The following is a 26,118-nucleotide window of genomic DNA, read 5'->3' as shown; positions in this document are numbered from 1 at the left end:
TAATATTTAAATAATGTGATTTATTAATAATATTACAATTTTCATTAATATAATTATATTTTAATAATAAACAATAATATCTTATTATTATTAAATAATTTTTTAATCCATTTTCTTCAATTTCTTCATCTTTTGAAAATGAATTAATTAATGTCTTTAATTCTTTTCTTAATATAAATATAACTCTTTTTATAGGAAATATATATTTTAATATTTTAGTAACTCCATACATTATTTTATGAACAAAAATTGGTAAATTGGCATATTGTTGAATTTCTGTTAATTCATTAATAATTAATGTACTATTTAATTTTAATTCATTTGTTATAAATTCAAATTGTATTGATGATTTTGTAATAAATGTTTGATAACATGAAATAATAGAAATAATATCTGTTATTTCTTGATCTTCTTGAAGACATAGTCTAAATGTATTATCAAATCCATATAAATTAAGTAATACATCTACAGTATTTTTTGTTAAAAACTTCTCTAATAATAAATTACTATCTACTTCTTTTGTTGGTTTAATACTTTCAATATCAAACATAAAAAGTGGTTTAAAGTCAATAGGAAAACTCATTGTTGGTAATTTATATGCCCATTTAATAAATTTAGTAATTGGATATATATTCTTTTTTGGTTCATATAATACAAAATAATCTAAGTATCCTTCTATCACATGTATAAGTGGTTTATATTTCTTTTGGAATGTAAATAAAATTACTTGTGATGGTTCCATATGATGGACTAAACTTTCAATTTCTGATCGAACTGATAATAATTTTTGTGAAAGAATTGAATAAAAACTACGAAGAATACTTGAAAAGAAACTTAAACATGTTGGTGCCATATGTTCTGAAATAATATTATAATATTTTGGAAATGTTGGAATTGAAATAAAATAAATGTATTGTTTAAATACTTCTATTGCATTTGTTGTTATTTGTTTATATTGAGTATCAGCTAAGTCAAAGAAAAAAATAAAACAATGTTCTGTACAATTTACAATTTTCTCTTTAAATTTAACAAATTCTTCTTTTGTTATTTTCTTTTTACCATTTCCTCTAAAACATGTTATAATATTAAAAGATTCTCTTAATAAAACAAATATTTCATTAAATCTATAATCTAATGTAATTGTACAACATGAATCTACTGATGATATTGTAGAATCTGTTGAAAAAAGTTTTTGTGAACAAATTGAATGAAGTGATTGAAAGAAAGAAGATGAACCAGATGAATGACATTGTGAACTAACTAATCCAAAACTTTCAAATGGAGTAGAATATAATGACTGTTGTAATGAATTAAGAATTTTTTGAAGTTCATGAATAGGTTCTTTAATAATTTTTAATGAAATATTACCACTTTTACTAAATATTTTAATTGATTTAATTTGTTTTTCAATACTTAAAGGATATTTTGTTATTTCATTAGTTTGATTTTGAAGAATAAAACATTGACACATTTTTGATATAATAATACTTTTACTAATAATTTCTTCTAATTTTTCAATTAAACTTTCATTTAAAAATAATGAAATTATATTTTTAATTTCATTAATACAATAATGAATCATATCTGTTTGTGGTGTAAATGAATTACTTATTTCCATTTGAGATTCATAAACAAATTGTACCATTTCATGTATTGTTTTAAATTTTCTTGTTTCTAATAAATCAAAGAAAGTAGTAATTTCTTTTGATACTGATGGAAATATACAAAACTTTTTTTGAAAATAAGAATTTTTTAAATAAGAAATCATTTGCATTGGCTCATAGTTATGATATACTCCTCCATCTTTACTATTTCTTATAAAAGAAGAAAGATATTTCATACATTGTTGACATTCAGAAAAAATACAAACAATATTATTTTGATATGCAAATTTTTGAGTTTCTATCCCAAATGAAAATATTGGAATGAAAAGAGAAGATTCAATCATAATTTCGGTGATACTTTGTTTGATATTTTTAATTTGGTTATGAACCATTACTTTGGTAGTATTTCTTGATCCCATCATATTTACCATTTGACTTATAATATTAATACTATTCTCAAAATGAACATCTTTTGTATCATATTGAACAACCATGGAAATAATGGATTGAAATTTCTTTTGCATTAATGAAACTTTTTTCATCCTTTCAATAATATCATAAATTGAAGTATCAATATTAAGTTGATCAATCTCTTCAACTATCATAAAGAAATCACTAACAGTATGTTTAAAAGTTTCAAATGAAACTGATGGAATTAATTCAACAATATCTTTTATTATAGACTTTATTGAAAATGAAATAAATAATAATTCATTCTTATACTTCTCAAGAAATATAAATATCTCTTGTGTTGTATGACTTTTATTAAGTAAATCAGTCATTAATTTCATTATTTGTTGAAGTAATGGAAATAACTTATTACAAAAAGATGAAATATTCCACTGACTTGTAAAATAATAGAATGAAATGAGAGAAATACAATTAATATAATATTGTATTAAAAAGATAAAGTCATTAATGTCTATTAGAGTTAAATTACTTTTATTCTTTTGAATACGTTGTATAATATTGTCTAAACGAATTGCAAAAAATTGTGAAGTAACAAGAAATATTTTTTGTAATTTTGAATATGAAACAACATATATAAAATGCTTCATTATTATTGATCTAATTTTATCAATAATCATATTTGGTTTATTTTCTAGCTCTATTTCTTCCTTTTTAATTTCTTCATTAAGGCTAATAAATTCTTGAACAATTATTTTACTTCTTTCATTATTTTCTTGTAATGTTGACAAAACAGTAAATGTTTCAATTGTTTTATTGATAACTTCTTTCATATGTTTAAATTCTAGCAATAATAACTCAATTTCTTCATTAACAAATATAATATTATCATATAACTTAATGATTTCACTCATATAATATAATCCCATTCCTGTAATAGGCATTTTGATTGTCATAACTTCTTGAATATAACTGACATATTCTCTACTCTTTTCTTCATTCATAGTTTGGTAAATCTCCTCTAATACCAACAATGACCCTGAAGTATTCAACCCAACTTGAGTTATTTCTTTTTCTTTTTTTGTTAACTCAATGAGCTGACCAACCATAGGTATAATTTTATTCAAAACTTTTTTATCAGTCTTTTTCATGATTGTACCTATTGTATTGAGAACATTAAGCTGTAGTACAATATTATCCTTAAATTCATTAAAAACATCTTCTTCTTTAGTTGGTTGCAACGTGTGTTGCATGTGAACTAAATATGATTGAACCTCTAAAAATACTTCTCAGTCAAGACATTGTGATAAGAATATAACTATATTTTTATTATAATTCTATGATTTAAAGTTTTTATGAATCAAAAAAATTACAAAAAATTCATTGTTTGTTCTTGTCATTTGTGATGAAAAGACAACAAAAGAAATAAGGAAGTTTTGATGAAGAGAGTAGTTAATTAAAAATTGAGATGAAAAGAAAAAGAGAAAATGAAAGCCCATATGAAAGGGAAATTGTTATGGCATTATGTGAAACAAAAGGAAAAGAAATAGGAGTATGTTGGTTTGAATGTGGTTCTAACACTGTTGGACTATGTCAATACCTAGACACAAACACATACATACAAACACTAATCCTTATTAATATGTATTCTCCTACACAAATAATTATCTCCAAAACTCAAGAAAAGAGTGAATTAACTCAACTTCTTAAAAAAAATAGAAATAAAATTGTTTTTCTTCCAAGAAGTTCATTTAATGAAAATGAAGGTGTAACACTATCAGAAAGACTATTTGTTGGAAGTTGTTGTGATTTACTTAGGAGGGACTTAACAAAAAGATATTTATGTGCTGCATCATTTAATGCTTTAATTCAAAAAGTTGAAAAGTCTGCATTTATTATTCAGCCAGGTGCATTATATGGAAAATACATTCCTCTGTCTAATAAAATAAGAATTGATGTTCAAACTGCTCAACAATTGGAATTAATTACAAACAATTTAGATGCAAAGAAAACAGGATCGTTATTTGCTGTTATTAATACAACACTAACAAATAATGGAAGAAAAACGTTAATTGATAACATCTTGCAACCCCCATGTGATATTGAAACAATACTTGAAAGACAAAATTGTGTTGAGTTCTTTCTTAGAAATTCAGAATTATACTATCGTTCAATTGAATTTCTTAAACAACTTCCTGACATTGATAAAATCATTACATCAATTCTTCAACTAAATAGAATTGATTCTATCCGTCCAACAACCCTTCAGTCAATCTTAAAAAATATGTGTGAATTATATAAGTTATTATATACAATTCCTCAATTCCAAAAGGGGTTTGAACTTCACACAAATGCTCCACTTCTTATTACAACAATAAGAAGTATATTAGATGATCCCGAAATTAATGAATTAAAGTTAATTCTAGAAAGTGTTTTGAATCCAACAATAATTCTTTCAAAAAATACAATGAATAAAATTTGTTTTGTAATGAAACAAAATATTAATCCATACCTCGACGTTTCCCAACAAGTTTTTACAGAAACATTGGAAAAAATTCATACCTCTGCTGAAGAAGCATCAACCCTCGGGTTGATATTAAAAACTACACAATCAGGATTTTCTTATATTTTCAAAGGTACAAAACAAAATATTCCCGAAGGATGCTGTAGAATTGTTAAATTAACTGATAATAAATATTCTGTCAATACACCAGAAATGATTTCCTTAAATAATAAATTCCTTTCTATCAAAAATGATATTATTAAATTATCAATTGGTATGATTTCAGAAAAGTCTGAAGAATTAAAAAAAAGAATCACTGTTCTAAACAAAATAGCTGAAATGATTGGAGTATTGGATATGATCATTTGTTTTGTTACTTATTCATCAACAAACTCAACAATATGTAAACCAAAATTTAATGACACTCGTTCAATTATTATCAAACAAGGAAAACATCCAATTTTACAAACATCTATTACTCAGTTTATTCCTAATGATACTTATATAGATGATACTTCTCGTTTTTGTTTAATTAATGGACCAAATATGGGAGGAAAATCAACCTACATTAGACAAATAGCATTATTAATGATTTTGAGTCATATGGGATGTTTTATCCCTGCAAAAGCTGCTTCAATACGTCCATTAACAAATATCTTATCAAGGTTATCTACTGATGATTCAATAGAATTAAATCAATCTTCATTTATGAAAGAAATGGAAGAAGTTAAAGAAATTATTGAATTAATGAATGACAGTTCCTTAATTCTTATTGATGAGTTGGGAAGAGGAACAGGGATTATTGATGGTGTTTCTATTTCATGGGCTGTTAGTGAAGAAATCATTCTTAAAAGTTTATCAACCTGCCTTTTTGTTTCTCATTTCCCTGAATTAAACAACTTAGAAAGATTATATCCTCATGTTGTACGTCAATTTCATATGGAAGTTGCTTTGAACGATCATGGACTATGTCCAAAATACAAATTAACAGAAGGGTTTGATGAAAATGACTACTATGGAATTCAAATTGCAGAAATGGCTGGATTTCCTCTTTCTATCATTCAAAACGCAATTGAAATCAAAAAGAATATTCAAAAAGATACCACCCAACAATTTAATACAGCAAAGTATGACCTTGGTCAAAAGTTAATTGCTCTAAAAGATAGCCAGCTTGATCAATCCAATTTACGTGCGTATTTAAAATATCTGAAACAAATGTTTCTTGAAGAATAACGTAGTATTCTTAATTGTGTTACTTATTGTTTTTTTTTATTCACATTATTTAGAAATAAAATCCAAATAATTAAAAAATTTATTAATTTAAAGATTTTTAGTCATTAATAAAATCTTCCATAGAGTTATTTTTATTTCTTGAAGGATAAAAAATAAGTCATATTTCTATAAATAACAAATTACTAAAAAATAATAATAATATTAGAACATTACAATATTCTAAGAGATATTTAATAGGGTGTTGTTTCGTGATTGAGAAACAAATAACAAATACCACAAATTCTATGCAAGCTTAATTAATTTAATGATAAAATAGTGTGAAAAAACTATCTTAATGGAAGAAATAGAAAAGATGTTTGTATCTTATTTTCTATTTTTAATTTGAAAACCATTGTCTCATATGATGTTCTTTTACTTTGTATTATCCTTAGTCTATGTCACAATTAGGAAATATATGCCATGCAGATTATATGTCAACTTCAACTGAGTCACAAGAAAGATCATTAAATAATCCAAACGATACACACCCAGAGATTGTAAATGTTGTGTCAACATTTCAATTAGGTGTTAAATTAGAATTGAGAAAAATAGTACAAAAAGCAAGAAATGCTGAATATAATCCCAAACGTTTTGCAGGTGCAATTATGAGAATTTCAAGTCCAAAATCAACGGCATTAATTTTTCAAACAGGTAAAATTGTATGTACTGGAACTCGTTCTATTGAAGAAAGTAAAATTGCATCGAAAAAGTATGCAAAGATTATTAAGAAAATTGGATATCCAATTCATTATTCTAATTTTAATGTTCAAAATATAGTAGGGTCATGTGATGTGAAGTTTCAAATTGCATTACGTACTTTAGTCGATTCATATTTGGCTTTTTGTCAATATGAACCAGAAGTATTTCCTGGATTAGTATATAGAATGGCATCACCTAAAGTGACGTTATTAGTATTTTCAACAGGGAAAGTTGTTCTTACAGGTGCTAAAGATGAAGAAAGTTTGAATTTAGCATATAAGAATATCTATCCTATCTTACTAGCTAATAGAAAAGAAGATATATCAAATCAATAATTTTAATTATTTTTCTTTCTTCATCTTAAAGGTATTAATAATAATAATAATTTAATAACCAATTTGATTATTACTAATTAACAACAATTCCTCACCGTTTCAAAGAAAAAAATAAAAATAATAAAAAAAATAAGAAAAGAATGACTTTGACTTAAACAACGAATAAGAATAACTGTTATTAATTCCATAATTCCTTTGTCAATCATTAAATTAATAGAAAAAATAATATGAAAACTCCCAACAACAAGACATTTGGAATTTTTCAAAGATAAAAAGAATAACAAAAAAATTTAAGAAATTATAAAAAAAAAATAAAACTAGAAATGAACATTTGGTCTTTTAAGATGGAACAAAAAGCCAAAAGAGTTAGATTTAAGGAATATCGATGTATTTATCCAGGATGTAATGAAGGACTAAAAACTAAATATAATTGTTTATCACATATTTGGGATATGCATATTCGTACATTAAATAATATACAAGAACCATTTAAATCAATTAAAGACAAAAAAACAGCAACAAAATGTTGTTTACCTTATTTAAAATTTGAAGAAAATGCAATAACTAATAGAAAAAGAAGACCATATGATTATAGTGATTTATTAGGACAAGAATATAAATTAAAAGAAGAAGAGGAAGAAGAAAATGAAGTTGATTTATCAAATAATGACAATAATATTATTCAATCTAATTCACCACCTCAAATAATTGTTTCACCACCACATCAAAATAATCCAATGATAAATGCTATTGGAATGTATCAATCTCCCTTTTTAACTGATGGTATTTCTACACAAATTTCAAATCAAATTCCTCATCAATATACTCAAAATGATAATGTATCAGGAGATAGAGTTGTTCTTAATCCAATTACTTATGAACTTATTAATTCATGTGGAGAAGATTTTATTAGAATATATTACATCAATCAAAATATTAGAAGACTACATGTCTTTGGAGAAATATTTGCAGAAAATGGATTTTTACAACGGTCTGATCAAAGATATAAAAAAGATATTAAAAAGATTTCAAATGCATTAGAAAAAGTATTGTTATTAACTGGAAGGAGTTATAAATATTTAAATGATAAACAAAGACGTTTTGGGTTTATTGCACAAGAATTAAAAGAAGTTATTCCTGAAGCAGTTAAAGAAGATGAAGATGGAACATTATCTATTGATCCATTAGCTTTACTTCCTTTTATTATTGAATCTCTTAAAGAATTAAACACACAATTAAAAGACGTACAACATAAAACATCATCTATTAGAAGATTTACTGAAGTTACAGAAACTGTATTAAAAGAAATAGAAACAACAACACCAACAAATAAAATATCATTAGGACCACCAATTTATGTTGCAGGATGTGGATTATTATTTGGTACATTAGCAATAATTATAGCATTAAATGGAAATTTCCCATTTATTTGGGGATTTTTTATGTTATGTAGTCTGTCATATTGGGTATCATTTCAAATGGCACCAAATGGACAATGGGATAATAATGCTATATTAGCACATTTTGTATTACTTAATATTGGACTTGCATGTGTTGCAGTTACTTTCTTAATAGGGTCATTATTACAAGTTTTTCTTTGTGTTTACTCAGCTATAATGGTTATTCTTTGGGGAGCAAGGAAATGGCTTGATGTTTCGTTTAGTTCATTTTTTATAGCATCATTTATTTTATGTTGTGTGGCATGTTTTGGAGTATTTATTTTCCAACCAACATTTAGTTGTGATGTTTCTACTCCAATGATGAGAAGTGTTGAATATCCACAAAATTTAGAATATAAAGACTGGAGTGAAGTAAAATTTAATTTAACATCTGAAATACCATGGAATTGTTTTGATCCACGATTTGTTGTTAATGGTAAAATTATTAAATTCCAAAGTGGTGATTCAGTACTTTCAGCAATTGCAAAAGAAGGTACTGTAACTCCAGATACAGTAGATGTTAAATTAGTATGTTCATCTATAGAATATAAATGTAATGAATATTCATTACAGAATAAACGATGACGTGATAGATTTTTATTGTTTATCAATATGTTATTCTCATTAATATGTTCATTAAATAAATTTAATTGATTCTGTTCTTTATTTCAAAAGATAGTAAAGACAAAAGATAGAAATATTTTTCTTATCAAAAATATCAAAAAAGAAAGACAAAAACGAAAAGACAAGAAATGAACAATAGAGATTCTAAAAAGAAAAATAAGCGTTGTTATTATTATAATAATAAAGTATATTCAAATCATGAAAGGTTAGTTAATTAAGTAACTAAAACAAAAAAAGAAAAAAAAAGACAAAGATTTTAATGGAAAAGATTGAGTAACTCCGTTTAACCAAAAAAAAAAAAAAGAAAAAGAAAAATTAAAAAAGAAAAAGAGAGATTAATTTTAACAGATGAAATCACTTTGTTTTAAACAGTTAGATTGTTATCATATCATGGTAATTGCAAAGTATTTTGAGTATGAAAGTGATTTTATTAATATTATTTGTACATGTAAAAAAAATAAAAATATTCTTGAAATGTTTCATTATAATCCAATTCCAATACTTTCTACAACATTATTTCCAAATATTGAAACACATTATTTATATTTTCCATTTGATAAAAAACTTCCTTCAGTTAAATTAGAGGCTATTTGTTATGAAGTAACATATTCTCAATTCTTAGAATTTCAAAAAGAAAAAATAAAATGTTTTAAAATAACATATACACAAAATGATAGAATAAAATATGGTAATATTATACCTTATGGAATAAATAAAATTGGTGAACATTGTTTTGAAGAAAGTGATATTAAAGAAATAGTTATTCCAAATTCTGTAACTTCATTAGGAAATAATTGTTTTGCTCATTGTACAAAATTATCTTCAGTACAATTATCTTCAAATCTTGTTAATTTACCATTTATGTGTTTTTCTAGTTGTATTAATTTAACTACAATGGTTATTCCAGATTCTGTTCAATCTATGGATGCTAGTTTTTTTAATTGTCAACATTTACAGTCAATAACATTATCAACAACATTAAAATATATTGGATGTAGTTGTTTTAAATTTTGTGTTTCACTTCATTCAATAAAATTTCCATCATCATTACATTGTATTGGACAAAATGCATTTAATTGTTGTATTTTATTAGATAAAATTCTTCTTCCAGATTCTGTTTATAAAATTGATGAAGAAGCTTTTTCAAAATGTTCAACATTATCATCTATTAGATTATCAGCTGATTTAGCTGAAATTGGTAGAAATTGTTTTAAAAATTGTCATTCATTAAGAGAATTTATTATTCCCCCATCAGTTTGTTTAATGGAAGCAGGAGTTTTAACTAATTGTAATAGAATTGAATTTTTTGATGCAACTCAAGATAAAAATGGTGATTTTATTTATGAATTTACACAACATGAAAGTGAAATGATAAAACGAGTTTGTCAAATATATAATAAGAAAGTAGGATTTTATAATATTAATTATATTGATGAAAATCAACAAACAGAAAAAGATGCTATCATTGATTTTAATTGTAGTATTATTGCTAAAGAAGCATTTAAAGATAATAAATTTATTGAATCAATTGCAATTCCACCTAGTATTATTCATTGTGATAATTCATGTTTTGAAAATTGTACATCATTAACATCAGTTTATATTCCAACTTCATTAACTGCTTTATGTGATTCTGCATTTGAGGGATGTATTAATTTAAAAATAATTGATATTCCAATGTGTTCATTTGAATATGTTCATTCAGAAGTATTTAAAGATTGTTCATCACTTCAACATATTCAAATACCAACAAGTGTTCACACAATGTGTGATTCATGTTTTGAAAATTGTATTAATTTAATAGAATTAAATATTCCTAATGGTGTAACTAAAATTGGAGAAACATGTTTTATAAATTGTTCTTCAATGACTGGATTAACAATACCATCAAGTGTTGAAATTATTGGATTAGAATGTTTTGTTAATTGTTCTTCTCTTCAATCACTTCAAATTCCTTTAGATTCAAATGGAAATTATAAATTTCCTATTTCATATAATGAATATCTTTTATTTAAGTCTTTAGGAATACATTGTAATAATATTGTTTTAACTCAAAATGATATTGATGAAGATGAAAATATTCCAATTGATGTTCCACTTAAATTAAATAATGAATTATTTAGAGGAAGTAATGAAAATCATTTTATTATTCCTTCTAATGTTATTGAAATTGGAGATCTTTGTTTTGGAGAATGTTTTCAATTAACATCACTTGAACTTCCATCTTCTATTACTAAAATTGGAAAAGAAGCATTTTCAGGGTCTAGTCAATTAAAAGAAATTAAAATACCATCAAAAATAAGTAAAATAGGATCATTTTCATTTGAAGGATGTTATAATTTAACACATATTGATTTTGGAAATAGAAAAGATTATCCATTTACTGTTTCATTAATATGTTCTTATATTTTAAAAAGATGTGGATTACATTGTAATAATTTATGTTATTCAAGAAATGACTTTTTATTATTAAATAAAATATATTCAAGTCATATTCCTTATTTTGCTTCATCATGTTGTAATGATGTTTATAATTATCAATTAGAAAGATGTATAATTCCAACAACAATAACAAGAATATGTTCTAATCAATTTTTTGATTGTGTTTCTTTAACTTATATTGATATTCCATCATCAGTATCAAAAATTGGAAGAGCATCATTTGCAAATTGTTATAGTTTAAAAGAAATTATTTTTCCACCACAAGTTATTAAACTAAAAGATAATGTATGTATGTCAAATTATTTATTAACTAAAGTTATTCTTCCAACATCATTAACAAGAATTGGTAATTATTCTTTTTATTCATGTCGTTCATTACAATCAATTAAAATACCAAAATATGTTCAATTTATTGGTAAAGCATGTTTTAATAGATGTACAAGTCTTAAACATATTAAATTTGAACAAAACTGTGAATTATCTCATCTTTCATTTAGTGCATTTTATAAATGTTTTACTTTAGAATCATTTCATTTACCAACTACAGTTTCTCGTATTGATTCTTTTTGTTTCTTTAAATGTGAAAATTTAACTAGTATTACTCTTCCTTCTTCATTAAAACATCTTGGGTATGTTGTATTTAAACGATGTTTTTCACTTCAAAATATTATTATTGAAAATGGACTTTTAGATATTGGTAAAGGTTGTTTTTCATCTTGTACTTCATTACAATCTATTTGTATTCCAAACTCAGTTAGTAGAATGGAAGGTGGTTGTTTCTTACATTGTAAATCATTAACTTCATTAACCTTATCTTCATCATTGAAAACACTTCATGTGGCATGTATTGACGGTTGTACATCATTGAAACAAATTTATATAGGAAATAAAAGAATTAAAGAATATCCTTTTGATATTAGTTATAAACAATCACTTATCTTAAATTCTATTGGAATAAACACACCTCATGTAATATTTACATCCCATGATATCCCACCAAATCAATCAAATATAGAAGTACCAAATGGGGTAATTGTTATTGATGATAATTGTTTTAGAAATAATAGAAAAATTGACACTGTTACAATAAATGATTCAATAAAACTAATTGGTAAATATGCATTTAAATCATCTATTCTTCTTCAACCTCCAAATATTCCAAATGGATGTGTTGTTGATCCTACTGCCTTTGAGGATATGAAAATTGTCAAAAATAAACATGATTTTCTTCAACAATTTCAAAATAATAAAAGCACTCAACTAAAACATATTCCAAATAATGTTGAAGATCAATGTTCAATTGCTTAATTCTAATTTTTATTACTTTGCTAGTTATTAAAAATCAATCAATTCACATTTTCGTTGGCACTAAAAATTCTTCTTGTATTACTGATGAATGAGTTGTTGGTTTCATTGATTGGTGAATAATGTCAAGTTGTTCTTTTGCTGTTCTATAAAATAAATCAATATTATATCCTATTTAAATTATACTAAAAAAAACAAACAATTTATCATCAAAAGATGATGTTAATGGAATTTGTTGTATTGTTCTAAACGATTAATTTATAACTATTGTTTTATTCTTATATTAATTTTTTTTTACAAACTTCTTTTCAATTCCAAATAATATGTCATCCATTGGAATTATATCATGTTCTTCAATTAAAGGTACATAATTAACTTCAGGCAATGACATATCAACATTTACACCATATGATATAGATTCACTTAAATTCAATTTCATGACTTCTTCCATTTCAATTGGTTCAAATACACTCAAATCATCCATTCGAACACTGACTCTTAAATGTTTACATTCAACAGGAACTCTAGGTAAATGATTAATATATCTCATCGTTGAAATATATTTATTTTTATTTGTCTCCATCTTCTCTTTTTCTTTCTTTTTGTTTTTTTAGTTTTTGTCTTTCTTTTAAGATTTTGTATTTATTTATTACAAATTACAAAACAAGAATTCAAATTTTGTTATTAAGAAAAGCATTGAAGATGATTTTAATAAAAAACCCTTCAGAATTAACTAATGTTAATCAAATCAACTCTGCATGACTTCTAGTTACCTTTCACAACTTTGGGTATTGATCAAAAGAAATGCATTAATTCAATGGAGATCACCAGGAAAAGTAATATCACAATTTGTCCTTGGATTATGTGTATTATTATTATTATTAATTTTTGATAAGACATTAATTGAACAACCTTCTTTTACATTAACAGAAGATATTAGAGATCAAACATTACCTGAATGTCCTGAATTTCTTGGAGATGATTGTATTGATTTGTATATCTTTAACAATAATCCAAATAATAAAATAGTTACGAATAATGATGTTTTAGAATTATATGAAACATTTAAACAACATTATCCAATGAAAAATATTATTGTTATTAACTCAACAAATATGAATGACAGAACAATTGAAGACTTTTTATATGATGAAGACCTTCATTATGTTGCAACTCTTATTCTTCATCCATCCACTTCAAGTGTTTTTGATTCAACACCAACAATATTACAATATTCAGTATTAGTAAATCCACATATGACACAAACTATTCAAACAAAAAGTTACATGCAAATTAGTTGGGAAACACAAGAATTTTTAATAAGTAAAATGAATAAAAAATCAGTTACAATTAATTTTAAATATCAACGATTTCCAAATAATAAAGATGAAACATTACAAAAGCAATTATTAGGAGATATTAGTGGACCTTATCTTTTTGTTATTTATTTAATTAATTTTATTATTTTTCTTAATCTCATTGTTGGAGAAAAAGAAAATGAACATCGTCTTTATATGAAAATGGTGGGAATGTATGATAGTGCTTATTGGATAGCACATTTTATTCAAAATATGATTATTTCATTCTTTCTTTGTTGGTTTGTTATTGGAATAGGAGCAGCTTGTGGTTTTAGATTAATGACAAAAGCAAATTTATTTTGTTTATTTATTGTTATGTGGACTTTTACATTCTCATTAACATGTTTTGCATATTTTTTAGCTACATTAATGAGTAAAACACGTATTGCAATAACTTCATCAATAGGATTTTTTATTGTTGGATTAATTTTTCAATTATTAGCAGAAACATCAATGTTTGTTGACGCTATTTTCAATAACTTAGCATATATTTATATTGTTATTCTTGGATTATTTCCTCCTTTATTCTTTGGTACTTCTATGTCTGCTTTTACAAAAAGATATGATTATGGATTAACTTGGTCAGATATGTTGGAGAAAGTTCCTAACTCAAATGTTTTTGGACCATTTTATTCTATGTTATTAATGTTTTGTATTGGTATTTTTTGGATTATTGTTGGAACATTAATATTAATTAGTAGTGAGTCTGAGAATGGATGGTTATTTGAAGTTTTTGGATATAAGACATTAAAACAACTTGCTAAGAAAGTTATAAAAGAAGATGAAGAAGATGAAATGGATGAAGATGTAGATGCTGAAAAGAAAATGACACTTGATGAATCAAATAAAAAACCAATGAGACTATATAATGTTAGAAAAACGTTTTATACTAATTGGCCTTATAAATCTAAAAATGATATTCATGCAGTAAGAGGAGTTACTTTATCTGTTGACGCTGGAACTGTTTTTACATTACTTGGACATAATGGTGCAGGAAAATCAACACTAATTAAAATTATTACTGGACAACATATTCCATCACATGGAAGAATATTTATGGGAGGAGTAGATCTTGCATCAGACCTTAGTTATGTTAGGTCACAAATTGGATTATGTCCACAACATGACGTTATTTTCCCTGTATTAACAGGAAGAGAACATCTTAGATTTTATGGTAGTTTAAAAGGTTTAAAAAGATATACCTTAGAACAAGAAGTAGAAAACTTACTTGATCTTGTTTCATTAACTAAAGCAGGAGATAAGCAAGTTGGAAATTATTCTGGTGGTATGAAAAGAAGATTAAGTGTTGCTATTGCATGTATAGCTAAACCTAAATGTGTTATATTAGATGAACCAACAACAGGAATGGATCCTGTTTCTAGAAGAGAGGTATGGAAGGTAATTGAAAAGATTAAAGTTGGTAAAACTGTGTTATTAACAACACATTATATGGACGAAGCAGAAATTCTAAGTGATAAAATTGCAATTATGTCACGTGGTAAAATACAATGTATTGGTAGTTCTACTCATTTAAAGTCAAAGTTTGGAACTGGATATGTTCTTACTTTAAATGCTGATATAGAAGAGGTTAATAAAGTCGAAAAAACTATTATTGAACTTATTCCTGAAGCTAAAGTCATTCAGAAAGTATCTGGTAAATTGAAAATTGGAATAGGATATACTCAATCTAAAGAATTATTAACATTACTAACAAAGTTAGAATCTAAAGAAATTAATGTTGTAAATTGGGGAGTTTCTCCTTCTAGTCTTGAAGAAGTTTTCTTATCATGTACTGGCATGGATTATAAAGATACTAATAAAACACTTTCATTGGATAAATTTATTAAAGGAACATATCAACGAGATGATAATAATGAAGATCATATTGAAATTATTGATGAAATTGAAATGACTGAAACAGATAAACCATCAGATTTAACCATTACTCCTTTACAAACTGCTACTACTAATATTACTACTGAATCTCATACTGACCAACACTCCAAAGATTCCTTTTCTAATATCAAGAAAGAAGGAATTATTGTTTCTCCAATTCCTAATGAACAATCCTCATCATCATCAATTCCTTTAGTTGAAAATAAAGAAAAACCTATCAATCCAGAGATTGAAATGGAAGTCAATGAAAATAAATAAATCAAACAAATAGTTCATTGTTAATTAATTCTTCTGATTAAATAATACTTTTTTTTTATATCTTTCTTTCTTTTGATAAACAAAAATAAAATAAAAATAATATTTAATTTACTATTTCAATCATTCTGTGTTGATAACAATAATAATAATCCTACAACAAGAATAAAAACTAAAAAGAACATAATCACTAATGATTTTAAAAACCATAAAGCACAAGAAAAACAAATACGCTTTTTATTTTCTTCTTCTTTATTATTTTTTTCATTAGACTCTGAAATTAGTTTTATCTTTTTTTCACATTGTAATGCAATAGTTGAAAATCTTTGTTTTAATTCTTCAAGTTTTTCTTCTTTTGATTGCATTGTTTAAATGAAATAATAAGATTCTTCAAAATTGGGTTATTAAGGATTGTCTTATCTACTCTAAAAATAAATTAAGAACTAAGAAAAATAAAAGAAAATTATAACAATTCATTTAGGATTTAAACAAGTATGTAATACATTAACCCATGTATTTAAATGCTCATGTTTAAGAAATACAAAACTATAATGTTTATCTTTAAGTATAATTTCATAACAATTTGGTATTCTAACTGATTTAAAATGATTTGTAATCTCTGTTAAATATATTTGATTTGTTTCTTCATACTTTAAAAAATAACTTGCTTGTTGTTCAATAACCAATGGAACAACATTATCCATCCAAACAATAACATCATTAAATAAAAAACACATTGATTTTGTTTTTAATCCATTTACATAACATTCTTCATAATAAATACAATATCTCCATGGTTGAACTAATTCTGGCATTCCATAAATCACTGATGCACATGTTAATAATAAGTCATGTTGTTTAGCTCGTGTATTTGTTGCAATAACTAAATCATGAAATTTTTGATCTGCTTTTACAATATATTTATAGTCAGGATGTTTTAATGGTGTATATTTGAGTAATTCAGTTAATAAGGTATGATATCTCATTAATCTTTGAATTGGGCTATAACAGTTAATACTTTTTTATTTTTTATTATGAATAATTGAAAAATAACTTCAAACGTTATCAACAAATCTTCTAATGATAATTTCTTTGTTGTTTCTTCACTACAACTTAGTTGAACAAATCCTTTAAAAACTTTGTTTTTATAAGCATTTTGTAACTCTTTCTTTTGCATATCAGAACGAAGTGTATATTCAACTAATGGTAGCATATTACTTAACTATAACTTAATTAACTTGACTTTTTTGATATTACTACGATATAATTTAAACAAACAGTTGAAAGAATACTTTTTCCAAAACATGAATCATATTTCCAATCTACAATACATTTTTGAAAAATATTGGCATTCATACATGCTGCAGTCATAACTTGATCTATATTATGGAATAATGTTCGTATTAAAAGTTTAGGAAGGATTTTTCCTTTAGCATCTTCCAATGGTTTCTTAAACAATACAATAACCATATTGAGTTGAGTAACAAAGTTGAGTTCAGTTTCAAATATCTCGTTCACAACAAATTTCCTTTTCAACATTTTATGGAAGTCATATGTTCTTCGAACAATCGTTCCTTTGCAATGTGCAATAACTATATCCATTTCAATGATTAATAAACAATTTAAGAAAATAAGAAAGTTCCTTTTTTATCGTTTTTCTCTTTTTCTTTCTTTTTTTAAATTTTTAAAATTAACCCAAAAATTTTCAGCTAACAATTAACTTAACTTACGTGCTTCTTAAAGTATCAAAGCAATCATCATAACCATGGCAAGAATAACACTGACTCCATTAACACCTGATCTAGCAAATGTTGTTGATTTAGCACAATATCCATCGACTGGAACTGATCCATCAGCACATAAAGTACAATAAACAACATTGTCATTAACTACACATCGTTCACATCCAACACATGACTCACACTCTCCAGTAGTTTCATTAAGGTATTGTCCTGGTGCACATGACTCACAAACAAGTCCTGTAGAATCACAAATACCACTACAATTCTTACATCTATCACAAAGTAATGTTGTCTCATTCAAATAATATCCTTCTTGACATTGTGTACATGTATTATTATTCTTACAATGAGTACAATTATCCATACATTTATCACATGAGGTTCCATTCAAATAATATCCTTCTAAACATTCTTGACAAATATTATCACATCCAACTGTCTTACAATTTTCAATTCCAACTATTTCTTTACATGTTCCATCATCATTTTCTCCACATTTACAATCTTTAACACATTTACATCCATTTAATTTATATCCTGGTTGACATGATGTACAACATCCATCTTCAGTATTACAGCAAAGATTTAATTTCTTTTCTTCTGAAACTTCTACACAAGTGTGATTGGTAGTTGACAATTCATATCCACATGCACATTCAGTACAATAACAATCTGCATCTTTCTTTACACACATTGGATCAAAGACATAACTGTCTCCAATTCTTGAGAAATTAGCAGTGGCATTACATTCTTGTGGAACTGGGACATCTGGGTCTGGAGTTGGATCAGGGGTTGGCTCTGGTTTTGGACAATCATCACCATCACAGTCTGGATGATGTGGACCTTCACAGTCTTTACCACGACAAGGTGGTGGGGGTGGTGGTGGACATGTCTTTTTAGTACATGGAACACAACTAGTTTTATTTTCTGATAAGACAAAATGAGGATCACAATCAATGCATTGATCTTTATCACATGCTGAACAATGTGGGAATTTCTTTTCACATGATGTACAAGTACATCCTTCCATATATTCTCCTTCTCCACAAGTACCATTCTTATTGCATTGGAAACATTCTCCCATGTAATAACTATATCCTGGAAGACATTTAATACATTCTTTTTCATTTAAACAATGAGCACATCCAACAGCACATTTGATACATTTGTGATTTCTTCTAAATGTATGTGGTGGACAATATTTACATCCAAGAGAGAAACATGCATCAACTTCTCCTCTTTTCATTTTTTCTGTTAATAAACAATTTAATTCAACTGGGTCACAAACAAATGGACATGGGTCTGTTCCATTTGGTGCTGGTTCATATCCATAAAATGGATTTAAGGTAGATTTACAATATCTACATGTTTCATCACCATTACATTTAGCACAATTCTTAATGTCACAATCTGGAACACAATGTCCATTCTCCATCTTCATTCCTTTTTCACATACTTTACAAATTGGTGCTTTGTCATGACATAATGAACATCCTGGTGGTCCTCTAACACAGACTCCATTATGAAGATATGAATTAGGTTGACAACTGAAACACTCATTAGCATCACAAAGATCACATCCTCTTCTTGAACATGGAATACAATGTCCTTTATCATTATAGAATGTTTCTTTACATTCTTCACATTTATCAGCGAAGAAGCATTTCTTACATGAGGCATCACATGCAACACATTTATGATATTTATCAAATCCAAATCCTTCTTTACATTTTGAACATACTCCATGAGCATTCTTTCTTTCACAATTTTCTACTTCATAATTTTCAACACATTTACCATATTCTGGATCAAGCCAATATCCATATGCACATGCAACACATGTTCCATTAGTAGTACATTGTGCACAAGTTTCATCACATTTAATACATCCTTTTCCAGATGGATAATATCCTCTTTTACATCTAAGACATTTAATACCATCACATTGTCCTGGTGCACATCCATCAACATAATGACATGGAATACATTCTCCTTCTTCTGTAAGGAAAAGTCCATTATTACATACAAGACATTTACTTCCTCTAAATTGATCATATGTACAACTCTTACATCCTTCTGAACATTTCTCACATTTTTGTGTTATTTCACTGAAATATTGTCCTGGTGTTTTCTTCATATTACATGTTGGATCAGTGTATTGACACATGTATGTCAAACATTTCTCATTAGTACATGTTGCACAATCTTGGAATTTTTCTGAACATTCAACACATGTTCCATTAGTAGCATTTAAGAAATGAGTTGGTGCACATTTATCACATGTTGTTGAATATGAGCATACATCACAATGTTCAATACATGGTGTTGTGCATGTTCCATAAGAGAGTAAATGTCCTTTAGAACATTTAGTACAAACATCAGCAGTACATTCAGCACAATTTTCAAATGGACATCTAACGCATGTTCCATTAACATTTCTATATCCTTCATCACAAACATCACATGTTCTATCTGGGAATGGAATCTTACAAAATCCATTATATCTTTGTTTAATATTTAATTTAATATTTTCTTCCCAATCATAATAATATTGTGCTGGATAGAAGAAATTCTTTCCATTAATAACTGCATGGAAGAAGTATCCCTTCATTAAACTTGGAATATGTTTGAGTGGTGTATAAGCAATACTATAAACATGTGTAACTCCATTTTGATAAGCAAGTGGTAATTCAATCATTTTACCGTCAATAATTAATTCTACTTTACTAACCTTTTCATGTTGTGGAACATGGATAACAACTGCATAAATTCTTGAATTTCCAATTCCAGTATTAAACCAATTTCCTGCAATCATTGGTGATTTAATTCTAAGTCTTGGACTAAAGTCTGGATATGTTACATCACATGCAAATAAATTCTCATCTTTAACAAGAGTATTAACTGTATTACATCCAACAGCTCCTGATGGTCTTAATAAAAATCTTATTCTTCCTCTTGGTGTTTTTCTATTAATATAATCTGGTTTACATCCTGCAAGAACTAAATCTTTCTTTCCACAATGTTGAATATCTTGATAAGTTCCATGACATAAATAACTGAAGAAATCATTTTGAGTTTTAGTTTTCCACATTAATGTTTGTGCAAGTAATTTAAGTGGTTTATATCCTGGAATAAACCCATCTAATTTTTCTGGTAATTTTGATTTTAATCTTGATCTAACATTAGCAAATGACTCTCCAAGTCTAGCGTGTGATGCAGTTTGTTCAAGTAATGCATCTTGATACAATGGATAATAATCTGGGAATTTCTTTAATCTAATTGATTCAGTTTTAAAAAGAAGTCTCCATGAATCATCTGCAATTACTGGTTTCATATATTTTTCAACAAATGCTTGTGGATCAACTCTAAGCATATTGATTAATAAGTATGCTTGTTGTTTCTTTCTGAAAATAGCATATTCTTTCTTTCCATCTATATCTGTACTTGGAAGTCCAGGATATGGGAATCTAATAAAATTCTCTGCAATACAACTTACAATAATAAGAGCAATAAAAATTAATTTTGTTGTGCTCATTATAAGCTATAATATTATGATTTTTTAATTCTTAGTTCCTTCCTCTTCTTTCTCTTTGAGAACTTTTTTCTCTTTATCTCTTCTTTTTTTTTAGATTTTCTTTTTTCTTTTCATGATTTTTTATCATTTCTTTTTTTTGGTTCTCTGTTGTTCAACAATATCAATTAATATAATTTTCTTTCTTATTAATTTATTATTTGATTTATTCATCTGGTCATAAAATTATCAATATGCTGTTGCTCAAATGATTCAAATTATTTCTTTCTTATTAATTTATAATTTTGTTATTATCATTTAATACTAATGCCTCATTAACTCTTGAAAACAAAAACATTTCTTTTGTAAATTATCAACATCATCTGTTTAAACAAATAAAGTGTTTTTCTTAATAAGAGAAAATAGTAATATAAAAAATAAATCCAATTTTATTTCAATGGAACGAATTTGGAAGAGTGGGTAGCTCCTACACCTGGTCTTCCATGGGTAACTGGTTTGTAAGTAATTGAAAATTCTCCAAGATAATGTCCAAGCATTTCTGGTTTGATTTCAACGGTGGTGAATGATTTACCATTGTAAACACCAATAACTGAACCAATCATATTTGGAAGAATGATTTTATCTCTGCAATGTGTTTTAACAAGTTTTGGTTTTTCACCTTCTTTAGTAGCCTTTTTGATTTTAAGGAGTTTCTTGACAAGTCGTTCATGTTTTAATTTTGGGGATCTTCTATATGATCTTCTGGCTCTAGCATCTAACATCTTGACAAAATCAGCCTCTGGCATGGCAGTGATTTCTTCAAGTGATTTTCCTTGTAATTCAAATTTCTTGAAGGTTCTTTTCTTGGCTACTGTCTCGGACATTGTCTTGCAAAAGTTCTTTCTTTTCTTCAAAACCCTTTATTTCGAGAATTTACTATTATTATAGTTTTTTATACTATTCATTATAATTATTTTCTTTTAATTTAAATTTTAATGAAATAATAAGTAATAGTATCACTTCCTTTTTAAAAATCTTTTTCAAAAAGCGGCTGTAGTTTAAATGGTAAAACACTTTCTTACATATTTGATATAAAACTATTCTAATCAAAAAGTTAAGAGTTGTAGGTTCAACTCCTACCAGTTGCATATTTCTTCTTTTTTTGTTATTATTTACTCTTTATTATGTTTATTTTCATTTATTGATAAAGAAGTAATTTATTAAACTACCTTGATAAATAAATACAAAGAGTTGGAATAGAACTGAATATAAAATACTGAAATAATATATGTAAATATATTCATATATTTAATTTTCAATAAATTAATATATAATCAATATTATTATTGTAACTGGTTAAATTACAATGAAATTGTAACAAGACTATAAACAAGTAATTTATAAAAGTATGAAATGTAAATTGTTTATATAAAAAGAAACATGACTAATAAATACACACCATCATTTATTTTCTATAATTCAATACTTCACTTATATTTACTTTAAATGTCTATAATTTATAAGTCATATCAATGCCATTTTTATTATTGAGAAATGTATAAATGATTAGAAATTAAATTAGTCAAACAATAAGTTAAAATATATTATTTTAGAAAAAAATAGTGTTGTGTAAAGTATTTTAGTGATGTAGTGTTTCATTTTATTCTTGGCTTGTATGGAGATTTAAGGAAACAATCATCTCCTATTTCACTCACTGTTGTTGGAATATCAATACTACTTAAAAATGAACATTCAGAGAAACAACGATAACCTATTTCACTGACTGATGTAGGTATAGTAATTTTACATAATACTACACAACCACTAAAACAATAATCTCCTAATTTAGTTATTGTTGTTGGAATAATAAAATCATCGGTTGTTTGATGATTACCTTCTTTATTATTGATTGAATTCAATCGTTCTGGCATTTCAAAACTGATTAACACTGGTTCATTAATGAATATTTTATTCTCTCCTATAAATTTAATATTTTCAATGTTTATATTGGTTAGTGATGTACATCCAAAGAAACAGTATTTTCCTATTTCAATTATACTTATTGATATATTAATACTAGTTAATGACAGACATTCATTAAAACAATAATTTCCTAGTTTAATAATAGTTGTTGGTATAGTAATTTCCATTAATGACGTACAACCTTAAAACAAGATTCTCTTAGTTCAGTTATTTTTGATGGAATTTCTATATGAACAAGTGACTAACATCCATAAAAACATTTATTTCCTAATTCAGTAATTGTTGATGGTATATTAATTGATTTTAATGACAGACATTTATTAAAACACTAACTTCCTATTTTATTAACTGACGATGGTATATTAATTGTTTGTAATGACTTACATTTTTGAAAACACTTATCTCCTATTTCACAGAGTGATGTTGGAAGAATAATGTTAGTTAATGATATACATTCTTTAAAACATTCACGTTCTATTTTAGCAATTGGTGCTGATATATCAACTGATTTTAATGAAGAACATTTGATAAAACGCATGCTTTTTAATTTAACAATTGGACATGGAATAACAATATCAACTAAGTTAGAAGATTCTCTAAAACACCAGTCACCTATTTCAGTAATTGATGTTGGGATAGTAATACTACTCAATGAGTCACAGCATGAAAAACAATCAAATCCCAATTCAATAATTGATGTTGGAATATTAATTGATTTTAATGTTGAACAACCAAAAAACAATAATCAGCTATTTTAGTAATTGATGTTGGTATAATAAATTCATTAATATCTTTCTTTTCAATACTCTTCCCATTTATTATTTCTAAATTTTTTGGTATTTCAAAACGATTTAATATAGACTCATAAAAAATACATTGTCTGTGGTTATAAACTTTGCACTTTCTATATTAATTGATTTTAATGACGAACATCTTTCAAAACATTTATTTCCTATTTCACTAACATTTGTTGGTATATTAATTATTCTTAATGATGTACAATATTCAAAATATTTATCTCCTATTTTACTAACATTTGTTGGTATATTAATTGATTGAATATCATCACACCATCTAAAACATATATCTCCAAGTGAATTAACTTCTATTGGTATTGTAGTTCCATATGTATTTCTATCTTCTTGTGTATATTCTATATTTTTACATTCATTCGTTTCTTTTTTTTTCTCTTCTAAATATCTTGAATAATTCACTTTATACCATATTACTTATTTAAATATTCTTCCATCTTCAATTATTTTATCTTCTTCTTTATAAATATGAAATGTTTCAATATTAGGAAAGAATCTTCTTGGATATTGATTCAATGGAATTGGATTAAAATGAAATCGTTCCATATTCCCTTGAAATCTTTTAACTCTTCTAAATTAATAAAATCATTAATATATTCAAAGTACTTTGACACTATCATTATTTCATTATATCCTATTTTTAATTAATTAATTATTTATTCATATTATAAATACTCATATTATTATTTAAGATGCCTTTTCCAATTCAGGATATACATCAAATTTTAATGCAATGGATATTGTATAAAACATTTGTGTACCGAAAAGAAAAATAAATAAAACATAATAATTCAAAGTGATATAAAAGAATGAATGTCAATAATAAATGGTATAACAATAACAATAATAATGTTATACTAATGGAAATGGTTTAGAAGACGAAAGACGCAAAGAAAAACAAATAAGAAACAAGATAAATACAATAATAATAAAGATTACACCCATAACAAATATAAATGATTAACAATAAATAAGATACAAGAAAGAATAAAAAGAATAACAAGTGAATGAAACAAAGGAGGATATGAAGAAATACTCAAGAAGTAAGAAGGTAAAAGAAAAAAATGGTATGATATTCTTCAAGAAGTATATTCAATTAAAAAGAAAAAGATAATTGAAAAAAATTAAGAAGAAATTAAAGAAAAAACAAAAGACTGTGAAGAAAAAGAAATTAAAGCAGTTGAAGAATGAATTAAAAACAAAATACAATAAAGAAATGAATGAAATATGTAAAATTAAAAGAATAATAAATAACAAACAAAACATAATGAAAATATAAGAAGAAATATAAAAGAAAGAATAAAGAAATAGAAATTTAATTGAAGTGTTATATTGTTTCGCAATTAATTTGTTAAATAAGAAATTATATAAGAAAATAAGAAATGAACAAATTGAAAATATTATAAAAGTGATAAACATCAATGTCAATAATGAAAAAGAATATATTAAATATATTAAAATGTCACATAAAATAAAAGAAAGTACTAAACAATACATTAAAGTGAAAGTAAATGATATAATAGAAGAGTAGAGTGTAATCCAATAATAAAAAACATCATATTAAAGAATAACTCTACAGAAATTGATGAAGAATACCTTAACACTCTCATCAATAATATAAAAGAAATGAAAATAGAAAAATGTTCTAACATTAATTACTACTGGAAAAGAAAAGAAACTGACCGATTAATAATGGAAATTAATAATAGATGGATATTGTCAGGAAGCAGAATGCAGGATCTGCAAGATGATATGAAAAGGATTTCAATAGTTATGCACCTCTATCTCCAAAATAAAATAATAGGAGATAAATTTGATGAAATAAAAGAAATATAAAGAAAATAAATAGACTAGAAGATTTAGTCAAGGGAAGGAAATGGTACAGAATAAAGTGCATCATGAAATTAAAAGAATATGATGAAGAAGGAAT

General features: G+C 25.6%; 11 protein-coding genes, 1 non-coding gene and 1 pseudogene across 12 annotated transcripts, besides 2 other annotated features; 6 read left to right on the top strand and 7 right to left on the bottom strand.

Annotated features, from left to right (window-relative positions):
- Positions 1 to 2,956, bottom strand: EHI_112070 (uncharacterized protein; the record flags this gene model as incomplete). Its single annotated transcript, XM_001913918.1, has 1 exon — positions 1 to 2,956. A coding segment is annotated over one exon (2,956 nt), but the record flags the coding sequence as incomplete, so codon positions are not given.
- Positions 2,957 to 3,480: 524 nt separating this feature from the next.
- Positions 3,481 to 5,748, top strand: EHI_112060 (DNA mismatch repair protein mutS, putative; the record flags this gene model as incomplete). The annotated part of the gene is made up of 1 exon (XM_647442.1): positions 3,481 to 5,748. The coding sequence occupies one exon, from the start codon at positions 3,481 to 3,483 to the stop codon at positions 5,746 to 5,748; it is 2,268 nt and encodes a 755-aa protein (XP_652534.1).
- A 434-nt stretch (positions 5,749 to 6,182) lies between these two features.
- On the top strand, positions 6,183 to 6,821 carry EHI_112050 (transcription initiation factor TFIID, putative; the record flags this gene model as incomplete). The annotated part of the gene is made up of 1 exon (XM_647441.1): positions 6,183 to 6,821. The coding sequence occupies one exon, from the start codon at positions 6,183 to 6,185 to the stop codon at positions 6,819 to 6,821; it is 639 nt and encodes a 212-aa protein (XP_652533.1).
- A 344-nt stretch (positions 6,822 to 7,165) lies between these two features.
- EHI_112040 (uncharacterized protein) lies at positions 7,166 to 8,930 on the top strand (the record flags this gene model as incomplete). The annotated part of the gene is made up of 1 exon (XM_647440.2): positions 7,166 to 8,930. The coding sequence occupies one exon, from the start codon at positions 7,166 to 7,168 to the stop codon at positions 8,843 to 8,845; it is 1,680 nt and encodes a 559-aa protein (XP_652532.2). The 3' UTR covers positions 8,846 to 8,930.
- Positions 8,931 to 9,274: 344 nt separating this feature from the next.
- Positions 9,275 to 12,634, top strand: EHI_112030 (uncharacterized protein; the record flags this gene model as incomplete). Its single annotated transcript, XM_647439.2, has 1 exon — positions 9,275 to 12,634. The coding sequence occupies one exon, from the start codon at positions 9,275 to 9,277 to the stop codon at positions 12,632 to 12,634; it is 3,360 nt and encodes a 1,119-aa protein (XP_652531.2).
- A 43-nt stretch (positions 12,635 to 12,677) lies between these two features.
- On the bottom strand, positions 12,678 to 13,181 carry EHI_112020 (uncharacterized protein; the record flags this gene model as incomplete). The annotated part of the gene is made up of 3 exons (XM_647438.2): positions 12,678 to 12,777; positions 12,832 to 12,876; positions 12,934 to 13,181. The coding sequence occupies 3 exons, from the start codon at positions 13,179 to 13,181 to the stop codon at positions 12,678 to 12,680; spliced, it is 393 nt and encodes a 130-aa protein (XP_652530.2).
- Positions 13,182 to 13,389: 208 nt separating this feature from the next.
- On the top strand, positions 13,390 to 16,143 carry EHI_112010 (ABC transporter, putative; the record flags this gene model as incomplete). Its single annotated transcript, XM_647437.1, has 1 exon — positions 13,390 to 16,143. One exon carries the CDS (start codon positions 13,390 to 13,392, stop codon positions 16,141 to 16,143), a length of 2,754 nt encoding a protein of 917 aa, XP_652529.1.
- Positions 16,144 to 16,613: 470 nt separating this feature from the next.
- On the bottom strand, positions 16,614 to 17,742 carry EHI_112000 (Rho guanine nucleotide exchange factor, putative; the record flags this gene model as incomplete). The annotated part of the gene is made up of 3 exons (XM_647435.1): positions 16,614 to 17,142; positions 17,202 to 17,362; positions 17,419 to 17,742. The coding sequence occupies 3 exons, from the start codon at positions 17,740 to 17,742 to the stop codon at positions 16,614 to 16,616; spliced, it is 1,014 nt and encodes a 337-aa protein (XP_652527.1).
- A 104-nt stretch (positions 17,743 to 17,846) lies between these two features.
- On the bottom strand, positions 17,847 to 21,417 carry EHI_111990 (CXXC-rich protein; the record flags this gene model as incomplete). The annotated part of the gene is made up of 1 exon (XM_643361.2): positions 17,847 to 21,417. One exon carries the CDS (start codon positions 21,415 to 21,417, stop codon positions 17,878 to 17,880), a length of 3,540 nt encoding a protein of 1,179 aa, XP_648453.1. The 3' UTR covers positions 17,847 to 17,877.
- A 403-nt stretch (positions 21,418 to 21,820) lies between these two features.
- EHI_111980 (40S ribosomal protein S15, putative) lies at positions 21,821 to 22,277 on the bottom strand (the record flags this gene model as incomplete). Its single annotated transcript, XM_643358.2, has 1 exon — positions 21,821 to 22,277. One exon carries the CDS (start codon positions 22,275 to 22,277, stop codon positions 21,843 to 21,845), a length of 435 nt encoding a protein of 144 aa, XP_648450.1. The 3' UTR covers positions 21,821 to 21,842.
- A 163-nt stretch (positions 22,278 to 22,440) lies between these two features.
- EHI_111970 lies at positions 22,441 to 22,541 on the top strand. The gene has a single exon. It is a non-coding gene; the product is annotated as a tRNA-OTHER (tRNA).
- A 507-nt stretch (positions 22,542 to 23,048) lies between these two features.
- Positions 23,049 to 23,543, bottom strand: EHI_111960 (uncharacterized protein; the record flags this gene model as incomplete). Its single annotated transcript, XM_643359.1, has 1 exon — positions 23,049 to 23,543. One exon carries the CDS (start codon positions 23,541 to 23,543, stop codon positions 23,049 to 23,051), a length of 495 nt encoding a protein of 164 aa, XP_648451.1.
- A 684-nt stretch (positions 23,544 to 24,227) lies between these two features.
- Positions 24,228 to 24,808, bottom strand: EHI_111950 (annotated as a pseudogene).
- Positions 24,809 to 24,878: 70 nt separating this feature from the next.
- Positions 24,879 to 25,495: a repeat region.
- Positions 25,441 to 26,118: a repeat region.

This window comes from Entamoeba histolytica, genomic scaffold (assembly GCF_000208925.1).
Source record: "Entamoeba histolytica HM-1:IMSS scf_1104750517971 genomic scaffold, whole genome shotgun sequence".
In the NCBI taxonomy this organism is placed as follows: Eukaryota; Evosea; order Mastigamoebida; family Endamoebidae; genus Entamoeba; species Entamoeba histolytica.
The sequence above is the reverse complement of the archived record's forward strand: the minus strand, read 5'-3'. Positions and strand labels throughout refer to the sequence as shown.